The following is a 19,980-nucleotide window of genomic DNA, read 5'->3' on the forward strand; positions in this document are numbered from 1 at the left end:
TTGTACCCTGAGATCTTTTGGGGATTTCTTAGTTAATATACCTTTCGATATGAGGCTGACTCTGTCTTGCATGCAGTGTCTTAGTGGTAGTGCCATGTCATAGAAACCCCACCGCGGGCTCACATAGCTCACTCTCTTTGAATCTGTAGTGATTCAATAAATAATGTTTTTCTTTATTTAGTTCATAGGCCTGTATAAACAATGTGAGAAGATAAGTCAATGTGTTCATTTTATCATTTGTATCGGTTTTCTTTGCCATTTAATTTGTTATTTCTTAGGTGTATAGTAACCTACCTTTGGTTCACCCAGTCGGAGAAAGGGAGGATAGAAACTGAATGTATAATAAATAGAGTAATTAATTAGCTAAGATATTGAAAGGATTTAAATACATAAGTAGTGTAATTCATTAAACAAGATGTGAAAAGAGTTTATGACACCTTCACTTGAATCATGAACCTGAATCCAATAAGACATGTTATAATTAGCCTCATTGGATTGAAATTATGTGGAAGGGGCATTGTGACCTTCTGCCATCTACCTTTTTTTTTGCCATCAAATCACAGCTGACTTATGGTGACTGTGTAGGGTTTTCAAGGCAAGAGATCAACAGATGTGGTTAGCCATTGCTTTCCCTCTGCATTGTGACCTTGGGCTTCTGCATTGGTCTCCCATCCAAGTACTAACCAGGGCTGGCTCTGTTTAGTTTACAAGATCTGATGAGATCAGGCTAGCCTGGGCTTTCTAGGTCAGTGCCCCATCTACCATACAGAGAGCCTATTTTGTAAACGGGGGCCCTTCACGAGAGTTGCCCAATGTAACCACTATATTACATTGGGTCAGGGCCATAGCCAGGATTTCGTATTTGGTGGGGCCCCAGCAAGATTTGTTGTTTGGAGGTTCGTTCCAGTTCATGATTTGTGAGGTCCCATGACCCGGGATGAACCTTCCTTGGTTTGCAAACCAGTGTGGTTCATGCATCTTCCCTCCCTCCTTTCTGCTGGCAGTGGCTACCCAAGAACAGCAGAATGGAAGGGAGGAATATATTGCAAAAGGCATTTAAAATGGCTTTTGCAAATGGGCATTACACACATGTGAAGTCCAGGTGGTTTGTTCACCACTCCCACTGTTAGGCTGAAATAGATACAAGTCATTTCAGTGATCTCTTTCACCCCCCCTCCCCCCCACTTCCAAGTGGGAGTGGGGAGCAAAAGCATTTGCTGAAATCGCTTCTAACTGAGAAGGCATTTTAATGCTTGCTCGGTTCACTTGTGAGTTGCACCACCATAGTGGTGCAGCTTGGAGAAGGCATTTAGAGATGATGGTCTCTTTAAATGCCTTCTCCAAACCCCCAGCATCACAAACCCATTTGCTGACACAAACCCATTTGGGAGGTTCATAGGGCACGCGAGGGTGGGATGGCACGAATCAAGGTTCATGAACCACATCTTATTCGTGACAGATTTGTGATTCAGTTCATGCCCATCTCTAGTCTCTAGACCCCTGTGAATGCAGGCTTTTGGATGACCGTGCCAAGTAGACTACCAGTTTGGTTCCTCATCGCTGAAGTCCAGAGGAGGAAATGAGGAATAAGTGGCAGCAGGGAACCAAAAGATCCTTGGATGCCACAGAGTCCTTGGCTGAATTTCTAGCCATGCACCCTGCTGTAGACTATCTAGAGTAATGTTCAAATGCTAAATGCAGAATTTTAAGCTGTCACTGAGTGAAAAGCTCTTTAAGCTATTAGGGCTCCAGTTTTTGTTCAGCTTGTTTACCTTTATCTGAGAGCAAATAATTGTGTGGACTTTATTACCTAGCATACAAAAGCATTTGGTTTGATTTCAATAGCTCTGAATAAATTCCAGCTGGGGCAGTCTTTTAAGTGACTGAATTACACTGCTGTATTTTATTATCCCAAGGCTCAACTCTAGTGCTTGGGGATCTCAGACACTAGTAAGACAAATTTGTTGCTCTTATCAATGAATTGTGTTCTTCCCAGGATGTCCTTGGGTTATACTTTCAGGAAAATGGTAGGGAATAGATCAGTCTAGGGGGAAATGGGGTTTGTAAGACTTAAGATTTCTGTTTTTGCTGCACTGGAAAGATTTGAGAAACTTGTTCATGGTCAGGTTCCATGAGGAAAATTCAGTGCAAGCTTAATTAAATAGTAATTGCATTTAGTTTATTATGTGTGTCCCATCTCATCATAAGGTCCAGGACAGCTTGCAGCAGTAAATTATACAGCAAGCATAATATGCTTGTATTTTTTATGAATCTGGCAGGCACTTAACTAAAATTTCAAGAGCATGTTACTTCTGTTCTGCAGTGTTGCTGTTCTAAAAATTTTGTCCTCATTTGTGCAAAATGTCTATATTGAGTAAGTCCAATGGCTCATGTAGTCCTATACTGGCAGCTCTTTCTGATTGCCTTAGTGCAGAGACTCCTTATGTGTTATGTGCTATCAAGTGGACCCTATGAATTAATGACCTCTAAAATATGCTGTCATTAACAGCCTTGCTCAGGTCTAGCAAGCTGAAGGCTTCCTCTGTTGAGTCAAACCATCTCATGTTAGGTCTTTCTTCTTTCTACCACCTTCAACTTTTCCTAGGTTTACCGTCTTTTCCAGTGAGCCTTGTCCTCTCATGATGTGACCAAAATACAGTAGCCTCGATTTAGTTATTTCAGCTTCTAAGTGGGCATCTCTTTACTATTCCTGATATATGCAAAATTCTTTTAACTGGAGATGCCAGGGACCTTCTGCATGTAGGAGCTCTACCACTGAGCTTTGGCATCTCCTTTTTGCCAGTCTCCCAGTTGTGGCCGGAGATCTCCTGGGATTACAGCTGATCTCCAGCCAACAGTAATGGGTTCCCCTGGAGAAAATGGACACTTTGGAAGGTGGACTCTATGGTGTTATCTCCCACTGAAGTCCATCCCTACCAAAACACCTCCCTCCCCAAAATCTAACCCCAGAATCTCCAGCAGTTTCCCAGCACAAAGCTGGCAACCCTAATAGCAGCTCTTTTTGAGCTGTGTCCCAAGCTTATCTGTGTTTTCCCTGTAGTAATTTCTGCTGATTTTTAGCAAAAAGTCATTTCAAGTAAACATGTTAAGGATCACTAGTGTATCTCCGGTACATGAAAGCTTCATGAGGGAAATAAAAAGGTTGTGTGAATTAAGCCATCGGTTAACTGCATCTGTAATTAAAAAAAACTATTAAAGCAGAGATCTGAAGTCTTCTTTGGCAATCATCCACCGGATATATGGAGCTGACTGCTCTGTAGTGAATGTGGCCAAGAAGGGGCCTTCTTGATTTTCATGCTTGGTGTCTTTGTCCAACTCTTTATGCCTTCCAGCTACCACAGAGCCCAAGCAGGCCAAACCGTGCATATCTCTATCAATCCGAATCCAAGAAGATTCTGTGTTGAGAAATAAGAACATTTTGCATTCTGACCATCACTGGTATAAATAGCCAGTGTATTAGCATTAGCAGCTGAGTGTGGAACTTTTACTAGCTTAATCTAAACCAGAACCAATCTTTTCCTCCCTCCCACTCCTGGCTCCCCAAGTTATTCATTGGTCACAGTGGCAGATCCTATTGTCTTTTCCCACAGTGGTGAGTTTCTGTAAGTGAGGCTTGCCCCTGGCAATACAGTAAAGAGCACTGGTCTGTTTAAAGGATGGTTGGGTCCAAAAAGATGCAGCCTGATGGTGCCCATGTTTACTCAGAAGTCAGTCTGACTGCATTCAATAGGACTTACTGCCAGATATGTGTGCATAGTATTCCACTGACCATTTTATATTCCTGGACAACCTGGCATTACTGCTAGTAAGGAGGATGAAACTGAACAATCTTTTCTTCTCATATGTTCTGTTTGGGCTGCTCCTTCGTTAGTTGTACAGAATAACTTGCCTTCACATTGATTTGCTTTCATACATGCCATTTTCCCCCTCTGATTTACTGTGAGTATATTTAAAAGGTATTTGTGTATATTGATGTTTGTATTGACCAATCTGGAATACAAGACTGGATGTAGCAGGAGACGTCTTCTTTTTTTGTAACAAGAGAATTTTTGTTAAAAGCCTCCCAGATCACAACTTTGCTCCATGTTTGGAGAACAGGAATTTATAAACTGTAGATGCCAAAAAACTATTATTGAAAACAGCTTTAGTCTGGCATCAAAACCAACACAATGGAATGCAAACTTCAAAAGAAAACCCTAACCCTGTAAAGAACTGCTCAAATAAGAGTACTAGCAAGTTCCCCCACCTCAGACATTGCTGTACAAGGAGGGTTGGTTAAATAAAGAGATTACTTCACAGTCCAGTGGAGGGAATTCTGTGGATGGCACCCCTGAGTTCTAAAATGCCTTGTCAATGAATGGCCCTCAGGTTGCAGAGCCAACACAATATCACTATATCTTGTAGTAAACTGGTTGGCACCCGTATGGGTAATGAAAGCATCCCAAAAGGGCCACCCATACACAAAGGTAATGTCCTCTTTGGGCTCAAGAGACACCCCCAGATATGCAGAAAATATAGCTTTTCTATATAGCCACAGGTATGCAGAAAATATAGGCAGGGGTTTGTTTGTTTTTTTTTGTAGCAAGAACTCTTTTGCATATTAGGCCACACACCCCTGATGTAGCAAATCCTCCAAGAGCTTACAGTAGGCCCTGTAATAACAGCCCTGTAAGCTCTTGGAGGATTGGCTACATTAGGAGGGTGTCCCCTAATATGCAAAGGAGTTCCTGCTACAAAAAAAGCCCTGCTTGCCCCCCAGGTATTCAGAAAATAAGCCTGATCAGGACTGAAAATGCTCCAGAAGGGCTGCCGAGTGTTAAAGGGGAAAATGTGGTAAGGAGAAATTGGACTGTTCAGTGACCTGAGAACTCCTAGTTTCCTGTCCAGGAAGAGTGTCCAAATAGTATCTCCTCACTTGTGGCAATAGACTGGTTTCCCGCTGTGTGGGCAACACAAGCATCACCCAGAGATAGGGGTCAGAACTTACATGAGGGGGCTGCCCAGATATGCAGAGTAATCTTACTTTGTAAATCATGCAGATGGAAACTTCCCCCTTCCCCCACACACCCAACTCCAGAAGACACAGCCTAATGAGAAGTGATTATGTTCCAGGACCACGGAGTGTTGAGAGGAGGCTGGTGTCCCTGGAGCAATGATGTCACTTCTAGTGCAACTCAAAAGTGAGGACGTCAAATCAGGGATGATGCTTTAGCTTTGGCATTTGCTCCAAACTCTGTGATATAACCATAGAGTTTAGGATGAATGCTGGAATGTCACCTCGTAGGATGATATCACTTCTGAGTCGCACCAGTAGCAACATCATTGCACAGAGAATGCCAATTGTGCCACCCCTGTTTTGCCCAAGCATTTCTCCCCACTTAGCAGCAGCATATAGCAGGAGCTGGGGGCAGGAGGTTCAGTTCATGCAGCAGGAAGCTGACAACCCTACTCTCAAGCCAACTTGGACCTCCTTGCTTGCAACTTTTTGGCTCGTATAGCAAAAATCTGAACTAAGTGGAGCATAGAGTGGTCACTGGCTTATGAAGAAGACAAAATCATAGACCTGAACCATTTGAAGGACTCCCTCCCTCTACCATCTTTAATTTCTGATGCTGCTGACATACCCTTAGAGCGACTGGTTGATGAAGATTTTTTTTTTAAAGGAGGCAAGGAAAGTGCTTCTGAACAATAATTTCTTCCTTCTGAGTTGTCAGGCTCAATAATTCATGTGTGTGTAGGGGGGGAGATGGAAGCATGCTGTTCTTCATTATTGTCTTATATTTTCAAGCTTTTGTGAAGAAAAAGGAATAATTCAGTGGTGATGAGTGAATGAAGAATCAAATGTGAAACAATGCCAACCTATATTTCCCTGCATTCTCGATCATTCTTATATTCTCCAGTTTATAAACAGCAACTGTGAAATCATGTTGGTTGTAAAGCATGTGCATATTTACATACAGACCACACTATTTTCCTATGCTATGAAACACTGTGGGTTAGTTTTTCTCTACAGCACAGTACTAAAAGTGATCTGTTATCTGATAATGTTCCATTTATAACTTTTATTATTATTCCAAGACCAAACCAGTTGTTTTTGGGGAAAGGGCCAAGATGTACAAGTGGACAATATAGTACTCGAGACAGATCCAGGAAGATTTTTTTTAAATATCTGGGAATTCATTTTAATGAGCATCTTAATTGGGAAACACACCTGGAGCTTATGGTCTTATGAGCTGCTCAGCAGCCCTTAAGGGCTTTTTTTATTCAATGAGCCCACCTTTAAAATACATGTGAGCCTAAATGTGTTATGGATCTAAGCTTGTGGGCTATGGGCAGTATTGCCCCATTGAATATCTTGAACAGATGAAGCTGCTGTATTATATTGACTCAGACCAGAGGTCTTTCACATCACCTGCTACTGCTCCTTTCCACTTGAGATGCTGGGGGTTGAACCTGGGACCTTCTGCATATCAAGTAGATGTTCTACCACTGAGCTATAGGTCCTTCCCCACTTTAGAGCAAAGTTGAGGCCTTTCTCCAAGGGAAGGGGTGGTCTTCTGCTGGAGGAACAACTGCTTACAGCAGAGAGAGGCTCCATAGGCTGGAATAAGTCTTCAAACTTTGCTGAGTAGGGGGACAGGATAAAACAAGAAGGAGACTAGGAAGTGGAGCCAGCCAAGCTGAGAGATCCCCCACAGCACTTACAGGACAGCAGTGCAGGGGGTCCCTCAGCTCAGCAGTGCAAACAATGGGTATTAGAATTCATCACAGATGACACAAAATTGGGAGGAGCAGCAAACACACCAGAAGATAAAGATAGAATTCAGTGAGATCGGAACATGTGGACGTTAACAAGAAGCAATTTAACAAGGATAAGTGGCAAGTTGTACATTTCGGTAACAAAAATGAGGAATACACATACTGGATGGAGAATGCACTTCTGGGTAGCAGTTTGTGTAAACAACATTTTAGGGTAAGGGTAGACCTTAAGTTAAATATGAGCAGCCAGTGTGATGCAGCAACAAAAAAGGCTAATGTGATCTTGGGGTGTATCAACAGAGGCATAACATCCAAATCGCAAGATGTCATAGTCCCACTGTACGTTGTATTGGTCAGGCCACACCTGGAGTATTGTGTGCAGTTCTGGAGGCCTCACTTCAAGAAGGATGCAGACAGAATGCAGTGGGTGCAGAGGAGAGTGACAAGGAGACCAAGCCCTATGAGGAAAGGCTGAGGGGCTTGAGAATGTTCAGTTTGGAGAAGAGGTAGTTGAGGAGGGACATGATTGCTCTCTTTAAGTATTTGAAGGGCTGTCACTTAGAGGAGGGCAGGGAGCTGTTCCTGTTGGCAGCAGAAAAGGCTTGCAATAATGGATGAGTTAACACTTGTCAGGGATGCTCTAGGCTGATCCTGCATTGAGCAGGGGGTTGGACTAGATGGCCTGTATGGCCCCTTCCAACGCTGTGATTCTACAATTCTGTCTGTAAGAAACATTGCTTCGTCCTAAACACAGTTGGTGAATCAATACTAATTACCACTGTTGGTGAAGAGTCTTAGCCAAGTAGCCCTTGGGATGCTGGATTAGGCTTGACTCTGCTTGCCCCTTGCCACCAGTGGCCCTCTAGGGCAGTGGCCCACCGGGAGATTTCCCTGCAAGTTAAGTGGTCAGTCATCCCAGAGATAAAAGCCACTTTTTTCCTGGAAACACCAGCAGCTTCTGAAAGCTGAGGCAGGGCTTCCCTTCCCTCAATCCAGAATAAATACAAGTCTGATCCAGCACTGGTACCACTTGAATGAATGAATTGATTCTGAGGCTCACAAAGAAGTTCTGGTGTGAGCAAACAAAACTATGAGGAGGTGATGGGCCGAGAGCTCCCACTGTAAAATGATTCAATAAGCAATATCTTTAGAGCAGACAGCTATTTATGGGTTCCAACTGAGGTTTTATAAGCAAATCCTTAAATTCCATATTGCTTTGGGTGGGGGAGTTATAAATTATAACTATTCCTGTTATTGCTGTGCAGCTATTTTTTTTTTAAACTTCACAGCTTGAGATATTTACAAAATATCTTTTCCCCCAAAGTTGACGAAAGCATTTGCAGAATGAAATTGTGGAAGATGACAACTGCTAATTAGAGGGCAGGTATCAGCACTTGCCTGTTGGGGACAAATTGTGCACGTGTCGAAGCAAAAGTTTAGCTTGTTACAAAGTGTTGTGGCCACTTTGATTCCTGTCTTTACCATGTGCCTGAATGTAATGTCACAGCAGGATGTATAGTTGTTTGCTATCTCAGGTTAACATGAATGTATGTCTCACTATGTTGGCCTCTTTACAATTGCAGCAAAGTGAAATCTGTTCCAGTTATTTGAGGAAGGAGTAGAGGTCCATAAACATTTTAAACTTTTTAAAGATAAAGTGCTTTGATACTAGCTTTTAAAGATTAGGGATTATATTTATGTGTTATTTTATCTGAAGCTTGCATGTTAAATGTGAAACATGAATGCATGTGTTAGGACTTTGCATTTTATGGATGACTTTTGATCTCTTTGCAATGTCCGTTGCCTACAGCAATAAAATTTTGTGTTTGTAACAATTTGGTTTACATAAAGTAGTTCATTCATGGTTTGTAAAATGGGTGTTTTATTCTGTCTTGGGCAAAATAAATAATGGTAGAGTATATTAAAGCTAATAAAAATATATTCTACTATTGCATACTTCCATTTATTTACTTTTCTGTTTAGTGGGGACCAAAGTGGCATATGACATTCTCCAGTCCCCCATGTTATCATAACAACAACCTTATGAGGTAGGTTAGGCTGAGTGATTGGCCCAAGCTTTCATGGCTAGGCTTGCCAAACTCCAGGTGGTATCTAGAGATCTTCTAGGATTACAGCTGATCTCCAGACAACAGAGATCAGTTCACCTGGAGAAAATGGCTGCTTTGGAAGGTGGACTTTGTATCATTATAGCCCATTAATTTCCCTTCCGTCCTCAAACCCTGCTCTCTTCAAGATTCACCCCCAAAATCTCCAGGTATTTCCCAACTCAGATCTGGCAGCCCTATTCTATGGCATACTGGAGATTGGAACCAACCCTCTAACCACATGGAGGCTCTCAGCAGGGGCTAGATCTTCAGATTATTTTTGACAAAAAGATTCCTTCAGATTTGTGGACCTTTTGCAATATTTGCCCACACGGTTGTTGTCATGTTATTTGACATAATCATGAAGACTAATCTTTTCCTCTTAAAATAAATGTAAACAATGTTTGGCTCTGTGTGTCATAATTGTAACCATGCAGGTTTTTAAATACTCTGACGTCAATTAATATACCCATCAGCTCTTCCCGGCTCCCTGTCCAATTTTAACACTAGCAGCTCATGCCTCACCCGGAGACATTGAAACTGGATACTTTGTTTATAGAAACCTGGCTGCCGTTCAGAGCATCTGAAGGAAGTTTTCCCACTAGGTTATACAATCATCAAAGGTCATTTTTACATAGCAATGATTGAGGGGAGGGGTGGTGGTGGAAATAACACATATCCAAAATAGATCATGTAATACTCTAGATTCCCTCTTGGGAGATTATTTTATTACTGGTAATAATGCCTAAAAAAATGGTTGTGCATTTCAAAACAGCATGGCTAGTAATAAATTTATTTTTTTTAAAAAAAATTTTTTTAAAAAAATTCATAATATGTAACGCGTTTCACAATTAGATTGATTTGATGGAAGGCATCACTAGAGGATATAGTATCACACCACATTTTCTTTATTTTCTTTTTTTAAAAAGAGGCAGAATTAATCTGATTCCATTATGCTTCTTCTGCCAGAGGTCATGCAAACCTAAAAATCAGGAAATAGCATCCTTCATTAGAAATCCTGATTATGTGTGATTTAAATGTTGCTGATGTGATGCTGGTAAGTTTTAGTGAAATGGGTATATGCTCTGTTATATAGTTCAAAACTGCTTTATATTCCAGTAAATGTTATGGTGGGGCTAAGGTTGCATTTCTGCAGGGTAGGAAAAGAATATTCTCTTTTCGGCACTGCCTTGGTGTACATTTGTCTACTGCTCATAGAGGAGGATGGTAGAGGAGGTCCTGGCTGTTGAATAAATGTAATATAATATATGCACAATGGCTTTTCTGCTCATGGGCAGTCCAAGGTATTTCTGTATTTTTGCAAGCTCACCCTGCAGTGAGGACCAAACTGCCCAGGGTGAGGCTAGAAGGCAGGTTTGCACACAGTCCCCAAGGGTGTAGAACTTTCTCCATACAAATGAAAGCCAATAATTTACCTATATTGAGGGAAAGTAAAGAGATATGTCCTAACCTGGACAGTCCAGGCTGGCCCAATCTCATTGGATCTTGGCTGCTAAGCAGGGGTAGCCCCGGTTAATGCTTGGATAGGAGACCACCAAGGAAATTCAGGGTCACCACGCAGAGACAGGCAGTGGTAAACAACCTCTTTTGGCCACTCGCCTTGGAAACTCTGCAGCATCACCATAAGTCAGCTGCAACTTGATGTTACTTCCCACCACTAAAGGATTTTGGATTCTGTCACAGAGCTTAATATGCCTCAACAGTGTCTGGGGAAAATAGCAGTTTCCAGCTATGTCTTGTTTGGCAGCCCTTTTCTTTCAGCCCTATCAGTCCTGCATTGTCACAGTCCGTCTCTTTCTACTTTTTGGTGTGATGCAGTAATATAATGGAACCTTGATAAATGGATTTTATCTGTATGGATTAGCAAAACAGCATCATTATGGTAGATAATTTACGTGAAGGGAAGGTTCTCCCTAGATCCTTATCAGTAAGAACCGATACTTTCAATATATGTAAAGGTGCCTTCATTTTTTGCGGCACCTTGCAGCTGGAACATCCCCAAAAACTGCAGTTGACTGTCCCATCATTTCCACACCGGTGAATTTATTTATGTCATTTTTAATCTGCTTTTCTCATCGAGACTTGAACTGGATTACACAGTGTAAGTCAGTGCAGTCAGCAGGATGGGACAGCCAATAAACACCACAATAGGATTTGGATTGCAGAAATCTGAAACAGAGCATAAACAGGAACATGACACCTTAAATGATGCAGAAATTACATAGTAGCAGCAGCAAATATCCACTATGCACCATAGTATAATTTGCAATTCCTATTTCTATATCTTTCTGAACCATTTTGTTACAGTACATGACATATTTACTTTTATAGGAGAAATAGGTGCAGTCAGAGGCTCCATTGGTTGAAAGGCTAAATGTACTTGCTCTCTGTGGTGATCTGAGCCATTGAGGTCAAACCTGCTCACACCAGCATAAATCAAGAGTAGGTTCTGTTTCTTGGTCATGTTAAAATGTGAAGGAAAGCTGGGATTTTGGAGTGGAATACTGAAAAGTACACACACACACACAAACACACAAAATATTGAGAGGGGCCAAGGGTAATTATCAGAGCATCCAACAAAGGGTCTGCTTACGTTAAAAGCATAGTGAAAACATAGTCTGTTTTCTCATTGCACTGTAAACCTTTATTGACCATTTGCAAATGTAGTGACTAAAAACATAAGGGTGATTTTAAAATGATTCAGCCTTGATCTTCATAACACTGAGGAAGAGAAGACACAATGGGGAAGAAGGGGGTGCATCTTTTCAATGGGAATGAAAGGTGGATCAGGTTAGCTTTCAAGATCTAATCTGGCATCTCCTCTTTTCTTCCAGGTAAAATGTGAAGCTAAATTGCCTTTGTCCAAAACCAAAAATAACAGCAACTGCAAAAAGGGCTCAAGTGAGGATAAATCAAAGGTTTCAATAGGTGAAGAATGCAGAACGGATGAACAGGCATTTCTTGTGGCACTTTATAAATATATGAAAGAAAGAAAAACACCAATTGAACGAATACCCTACCTAGGTTTTAAGCAGAGTAAGTAGAATTTTCATTGTGGGATTTTTTTAAAGGGGGGGGGGCTGACATTCTAGAATATTTTGGTTTTTCAAGTTTTATTGGCTTGATGGGGGTAGAACAACTGTGTGGGCTGCAGTAGCTGCTCTCTCTTCTCTCTTGTTTGTAGGATACACCATACAAAGCAGTGGCCATGATACAATGGATTATTTAGAGATGGCCAAGGGTTCAGGCATGACTAATTAGGATTTTTGGCATTTTTCTCTCTTCCCCTTCCCCCATGCCATTAAACAAACTACTTTTGAAACACTTTTGCTATTACTTTTATTATTAGAGAAGCGTAAATCCAAAACCAGTTTAAGACACACAGAGTTCTATGCTTGATTGTGTAGGCCTTGGCCAATTTTAAAAACACACACAAAAACTCCAAATAGGAAAACACTCACACACATTCTTGGAACTCTTAAAAGTCTACAGGTTTTTTTTTTATCACTGAGTGATATGTCTACCCACCTATCTTCCATCTCAGGTTTTTTTTTAGTGAATTGCAGGTTTTCCTTCTGAGCTATTGCAGCTAGATAAATTTATGGTTTTAAAATCCACTGATGGTGACCCAGCAATAGGCAGGTTTAAAAGGCTCCTGTTTTTTCTCTCTTTGGTAGAACTGCAGTTAATGTCTTTCGTTGAATTAATAATGTGGTGTACTTTATTGTACCCAGATGGTCCTTGTTGGAGAGGAAAAGCCCTCCCACAAATATTAAAGACAGAGTGGTCGTCAAGTCACTTTTTACAGTGTTTGGAGATCATAATTAACAGAGAATATAAATATAGACAGGATTGTTTTCCAGCACAGAATGTAAGGCTAAGAATTGCTTTGGAATGGACCTTTTCAGAGATTTCACAGTTTATAAAGCAGTCATTGCTAGAGACTCTGCAGTTTTGATTAAATCCTGCTAAAATTCTACAAGGACAGAATAAACATAATAAACTGTAAAAGCAGGATTTTTTTTAAGTCAAAGGTACTTAAATTATTCTTAAGGGAGGATGCTTTACTTGGAAAAATTGCTTTCCCAAACTGATCTCCTCCGATTAAAGCCGTGTGCTATTTTGATGAAGAATGTCAAACCTGTATGTTTTACATAACAATTTACATACCTAATAGCAATTGACACTGATTGCAATAGACCTCTAGCAGCCCATTAGAAACTTATATAACTCCAAAATGATTACAATGTTTGCCTGGAAAACCGGCTGCTTGAAATAGAAGTAAAATTAATGTGCTAAGAACAGGTTTGTTGCATTATGCATTTGATTCCGATTAAATCAAGGCCTCAGAAAAGCTCTTGATAGCCCAAGGAGTAGAGAGTTCAGTGACGCTTTTGTTTAGAATGTTTTGTGATGAAAAAAATATGTGTTGGGTCCCCCCCCCCCCTTTGTATGTATGTCCTTAATAAAGAGGCCCACTTAAAAGACAGACATCCCACCCCCTACACACACTGAATCTCAATTACCCAGTGTCAGAATGAGATCATTCTGCGACATAAGCCTGAAATAAACTGCTTTGTTTCACATACCACATCCATGTACAAGTTTTTTTAAGCCACTTGATTATTTCGATAAGACTATGTAAGAAAGTAAGTAACTGAGCTGTGCATAGGGCGACAAGGATTACTCACCGTGTTTGTCTACCTTTGACATGTGTAAATTTTATGTTTCTAAATATTGAGTTGGAAGACCTAGCTTAGATACTGTCATTTCTCTGCTGGTGAATAAATATAGTGAGTATTCTTTGCTGTGCTATCTAGCTAAATAATGAGCTCTAGTCACTGGGGATACGCCCATAATTTATGTCATATTGTGGAAGCAATTCGTGTAAAGCAGTTCATGAGAAGCTTTTCTACAGAGTTGTAGAATATGGGCTTGGCAAGGCAATAGGAAGGGAGAGAAAAAATGCAGGTGAACCTGTTTTTATTGCATTCTTCAGACTTCTCATTACAGAATACCATAAAAGTGTTTTGAGGACTGGCGCCTTTTCCCATGCATTTATAATTTAGATTTTATAAGGCAATCTAATTAAAGTAAAGCAGACATATACAATTTAAAAAAAAAATTAAATCGTGATCATAACTGAGGACTTAGAACACTCTCTCATACACCCACATACAATAATGTCTTTGAAATTGATATAAGTAATTATTTCCATCACAGAAATTGCAGTTGTCAACAAATGGCTTCCAAATTATGTGAAAGGACTGAATGTTCTCGTTTCCTTATTGCATGTGTTTGAGAGATCAATGTTTCCCATATCTGTGATGAGCCAAGCTTTTAGTCAGCCATTCTCATACCTGTTTGGGAGTTGGCAATTCAGAATTCTGTAGGCATTCTAGACTATTAATGTCATTCACATTCACTTCATTAGACATTCATTCCAACATCCAGAGAAACGGTTTCAGACAGTGGGGCCTATGGTCACTACTGTCCCTGTCACCATGAGCATAGTTAAAGACTTCTAACTGAGCCAACTGAATTCAGTGGACTTAGAAGGGTGTAACTCTGCTAAGGATTGCACTGGTAATCTTTTGCGCATTCTTGTAATCTTGGACATTTTTGCCTCCCTGAGCATAAGTATGCAGGTTTTGTAAATAAAGGGTTGGAAATCTCAAGAACCTGATGGAGGCACTGAGTCTCGTCCTTGAAATTAAATGTCAAGAGCTGTGGTAGAAAGCAACCATAACACAACCCAGTTCAGTTCCTTTTCCCAGTTCCACTGGTCTAAGCTTACGTAGGTAGCCAAAGAACTACTTTGGTCAAAGCTATCCAAATGATACCTTCAAGCTAGGCAATATTACAGTAATGCTATGTTCCTTCGAGCTTTCCAAAATTTCTGCCATTTTTAATTGTATAAAAATAGTTTTTTTTTATAATTAAAACAATTAAAACTCAGTGGGTTTTTTATATTCTGTTCCTAGAGCACTGTGGTGTTCTCTGAAAGCTTATCAGGATAATAATTGAGAAGACTGATGAGCCCTGGTAGAGAATTCTTTCCTCCAAGGGCCCCTTTTCCTCCCATTATTGAACTTCCTCAGAAATGTTCAGCCATGGGGGAGTGTATTTTAGGGTGTACTTGTATGGGATTATGATGAGGTCTTACAGCACCTTAAGGTGAAATAAGTATGTCCTTAAAGCCCAGTTCCTCTGCCATCCACAGTGGTCCCAAAGCTCAGGGACTTGTCAGAAAACATTGGTATGTGAATGGTCCCTGTAGATATAAACTTTAAATGGTGCCAGATGACTGATGGGCTTCAGAAAACAGGTTCCTTGCATTTTCAGTAATGCATTCATTTTCAGTAATGCATTCAGCCAAGGGTTTAGCCTATCAGTAATTCATTAGGAAGGCCCACGATCCAGAAGGCCGTGTGTGGAAATACTTGTCCTTTTCTGCCTGTGGGTGTGCTCACCCATGCCCATGCTATGTGCACAATTATTTGTGTGAAATAGACTCCCACGTGTGCATGCAGAGCCAGCCTGACCATACCAGCAACCTGTCTGGCTGCGTAGAGAATTGGAAGTATTTTCAATGGTACCAGTAAAGTGGTGTGGCTTCCAAGACATGCATGCCACTATCCCAATGGCAACCATTGAACTGGTGCTTGCTACCCTGGCCCTTCTCTCTCAAGGCAGGCGGCTGCTTATGTGAAGAAAATAGCTGCTGCGCATGTAGAAGCCTGTTTCTTCATGCAGAAGAGGATCTCTGGATCCCAGCCAAAGTTTCTTATCTGAGTGGCAGTAAATAGTTGTCTAATCAATGACTGCTTTGTATGTACTCGAGTTTACTGCTGCATTAACTAGATCACATTTTAAAAAGAGTACTCTTTCTAATTATAACTAATATGCTATCTTTATATAGGAACATATAAAAGTTTCATTTTTAAAAAAGAAATGCTGTTTATTTCCTTTTTGGAGATTTAAGCTTTGTAATCTTCTCTCTTCTACCTGTAGCTATATTCTAACAGAATGGTCTCTTGTGCTTGCTTTTTAAAAAAGGAATGATGTACATGTATACATGTATCAAAAGGCAATGTTTGTTCTTTGAATGATGTAAATGTTATTTTCAGAGGGTGGATTTTTTTCTAAACTTTTTTGTGGATGTGATTGTTATCTTTTTGCTTCATTGTAAAAGAAAAAAACTGTTTGATTTGCATTTCTTTGAAATAAACTGGTTAATGCAATGCTTATCTAAATACTTATTGTCCCTCTAACAGTTAACCTTTGGACTATGTTTCAAGCTGCTCAAAAACTGGGAGGATATGAAACAGTAAGTGTTTAAGTAACTTAAATGAAAAAAGGCAATCTTAACTTTTCCTGTTTTGTTTTGCTTTTTTAAAATACATGCTCGTAGAGCAAACAGTAATGTAGGACACAAACACACACCATGCAGGCTTATTGGGCCTTTCTTTTTGGAAACAGCTCCAATTAGTTCCAGGTTTGGCAAAACTGTAAACCTGTAAAAACACACACAACCCCCCCCCCCCCAAAAAAAAAGTCTGAGTGGAAAACATATACAACTCTTCCCTGTCAAGGAAATTGGTTGGGTATGTAATTTTTTCCCATGTTGAGAAAGGGCTATTCTTGTACAACAAGCCAAGATTGCATAAAACAAAATTTCACTTGGCACAGTCTCTGACATCTGTTCATGTTGAATACGGGAAATGTATTAAATGCTTTCAAAAGTAATCAGCATTGTCCATTAAGGAATAGCATGGTGCAGTATCTTTTTCTCTAGTTTGTATGCTAGAAGATCTTTATTACGCAAGGGTCACTGCCACATAAACAGGAAGTTATCAAAAATATAAAACCAAGAGGGTTGGGGGAGAGAAAGAAACATTCTGATGCTTTCTTTCAGCTAACCATATCTGACACGGCCACTTTATTTTTAGCTCACGGGGAAATTTGATGGTTGTGGATTTTACAGCATGTATTCCAAACCAATAAAATATTGGAGCAACAAACTGTGATTAAGATCTTGAAATGAGAAGAAAGGGCTGCAGTAATGTGCCACATGGAGATGGCATCTGTAATAAATCCCATTTGACATAAGACAATAGTCAGTGGAAATACTTTCTTTGCCCATGATGGTCAAATTAAGTTGTGCATTTCCTGCCACAGATGAATACAATAAATATATGTAGATATAGTTATTTGTCTGTTACTTTATTCATCAAGTATAAATCTAGACTACATCCACCCTAGAATGTAGTAACAAAGGAAAACACTAAAGCTAAATTAAGTGCAGCAAAAATGTAATCGCCTTGGTGATTGTCTCATATAAGTATTTTTCTAATATCCATGCTGTTAAATGATACAAATGTGTTTGATATTGTTGTGATAATTAAAGAAATGGTGAATATATGCAAGTATTTGTTAGTTTATTCTTTAGTTGACGTCCATTCCTATGTATTAGGTTTGCCAACCTCCAGGTAGGCCTGGAGATCCCCCAGAATTATGACTGAATTAAGAGTTTCCTTTCCTTCCCAAACACTCCACCCCTAAATAGCCAGGAATTTCCCTACACAGTGTTGGCAACCCTACTATTTACCATGCTGTGAACAGAATAAGATTTTTAAAACCCCGGATCCTCCCCCTTTCTCCTGTGCCCCTCTACAAGCTGCCTCTGAGGGTTAAGAAGGAAGTTTTGCAATGAGTGGGATCACTCTCAGAGGCTGCCAATCCATAGGAAAATACCACTTCCATCTTGTTTGAGGTCTTCTGCAAGTGGAGCAAGAGCTCATGAAAATGTGAGATGGGATTTCTGCTGATGCCCTCTTTGTGCTGCAGCTTCATAATACCATGCCCAACTGTCCTTCAGCCATGTGTTGTGTTTTCCTGATGCTATGTCCAACTATCGGCGAACCGTCAAGAGCCCCTGGGGGGGTCCTCAAGGGGCTGCTAGGGGAAGAAGGTTCCTGGGAACCAGACCTTTAATTCAGGAGAGCTATACTTGAAATTTGAGAGGCAACTGATAGATCACAACATAGTACTTAACCGTACAGCGTGATCCAAAGCAAAGTTACATCACTCTAAGGTCAATTGAAGTCCGAGGACTTTGAAAGGCATAACTGTGTTAACGATGACTTTGTTTGCTCTGATGGTTGAAGACAACCTATAGTTATAGCCATAATTTCACCTCTAGGAGCTGTTGTGTTATCAGGGGGACTAAATTAATGAAAATTGAGTCAATGGAAAATAAAAGCAGAGTAACTGATCTAAATCATGGTTTGCCTGCTTTATGTTTGGATACTCAAACCATGGTTTGACGATGTCTGAGCCAAGTCACTGTGTGATCAAATTTGTCTGTTGGACTAATTTAAATATAAACCTTTTTCACTGTTTTAATTGTAATTGGTTTGTATACTGTTGGATTTTATCTTTTGATGCGTTGGTCACTGCTTCGACTAGCTCATAAGAAAATGCATATATGTGCTTTAAAGAGACGATATGTTTTTGGCCAATTAGAATTTGCCTTGATTTCATTTTAGATGGAATTTGATGGTTTTTGTTGTTGTTCAGTCGCACAGTCGAGTCCGACTCTTTGTGACCCCATGGACAAAGTCATGCCAGGCCCTCCTGTCTTCCACTATCCTCCAAAGTCTGCTCAAATTTGTGTTTGTTACATCATTAACACCGTCCAGCCATCTCATCTTTTGCCGTCCCCTTCTTCTTTTCCCTTCTGTCTTTCCTAGCATCAGGATCTTCTCCAGGGAGTGCTCCCTTCTCATTTGGTGGCCAATGTATTTGAGCTTCAGCTTCAGCATCTGATCTTCCAGTGAACAGTCTGGGTTGATTTCCCTTAGGACTGACTGATTTGATCTTCTTGCAGTCCAAGGGACTCTCAAGAGTCTTCTCCAGCACCATATCTCAAAAGTATCTGTTCTTCTGCACTCGGCCTTCCTTATGGTCCAGCTCTCACAGCCATACATTACTACTGGGAATACCATCACTTTAACTATACGGGCTTTTGTTGGCAGGGTGATGTCTCTACTTTTTATTATACTGCCCAGGTTCGCCGTAGCTGTCCTCCCAAGGAGCAAAATCTTGTAATTTTATGGCTACAGTCACCATCTGCAGTGATCTTGGATCCCAGAAATGTGAAGTCTGTCACTACTTTCATGTCTTCCCCTTCTATTTGTCAAGGTGTGATGGGGCCAGATGCCATGATCTTAGTTTTTTTGATGTTGAGTTTCAGGCCTACTTTTGTGCTCTCCTCTTTCACTCTCAACAAGAGGTTCTTTAGGTCCTCCTCATTTTCTGCTGTTAGAGTAGTGTCATCTGCATATCTGCGGTTGTTGATGTTTTTTCCGGCAATCTTAATTCCGACTTGTGCTTTTTCCAGCCCAGCATTCTGCATGATGTACTCTACATATAAATTAAATAAGCAGGGTGACAATATACATCCTTGTTGAACTCCTTTTCCTTATCTAAACCAATCAGTTGTTCCATATCCCATTCTCACAGTTGCTTCTTGACCCTTATACAGGTTTCTCAGGAGACATGTGAGGTGGTCTGGTACTCCTATCTCTTTAAGGACTTGCCACAGTTTGTTGTGATCCATACAATCAAAGGCTTTAGCATAGTCAATGAAGCAGAAATAGATGTTTTTCTGATACTCCCGTGCTTTCTCCATAATCCATCGAATGTCGACAATTTGATCTCTAGTTCCTCTACCTCTCCGAAACCCAGCTTGATCTTCTGGTAGTTTTCGATCTATATACTGCTGAAGCCTAGCTTGTAGGATCTTTGACATGACCTTGCTGGCATGTGAAATGAGTGCAATGGTGCAATAGTTTGAACATTCCTTGGCATTACCCTTCTTTGGGATTGGAATATAAACTGATTTTTTCCGATCCTGTGGCCACTGTTGTGTTTTCCAAATTTGTTGACATAATGTGTTCATCACTTTAACAGCATCATCTTTTAGGACTTTGAATAGCTCAACTGGGATACCATCATCTCCGCTCCCTTTGTTGTTAGTAATGCTTTCTAAAGCCCATTTGACTTCACT

General features: G+C 40.5%; 1 protein-coding gene across 3 annotated transcripts in view; it reads left to right on the top strand.

Moving 5' to 3' along the window:
• Positions 1 to 19,980, top strand: part of ARID5B (AT-rich interaction domain 5B) — a 267,599-nt gene that overhangs the window by 203,116 nt on the left and 44,503 nt on the right. For 2 of the 3 annotated variants that reach the window (XM_060241096.1, XM_060241098.1), the window contains 2 exons: positions 11,741 to 11,942; positions 16,184 to 16,236. In XM_060241096.1, coding sequence (XP_060097079.1) covers positions 11,741 to 11,942; positions 16,184 to 16,236 — 255 coding nt within the window. The remainder of the gene's footprint in view (positions 1 to 11,740; positions 11,943 to 16,183; positions 16,237 to 19,980) is intronic. The other variant, XM_060241097.1, reaches the window with a different exon arrangement.

Source organism: Heteronotia binoei, chromosome 6, assembly GCF_032191835.1.
Source record: "Heteronotia binoei isolate CCM8104 ecotype False Entrance Well chromosome 6, APGP_CSIRO_Hbin_v1, whole genome shotgun sequence".
Classification (NCBI taxonomy): domain Eukaryota; kingdom Metazoa; phylum Chordata; class Lepidosauria; order Squamata; family Gekkonidae; genus Heteronotia; species Heteronotia binoei.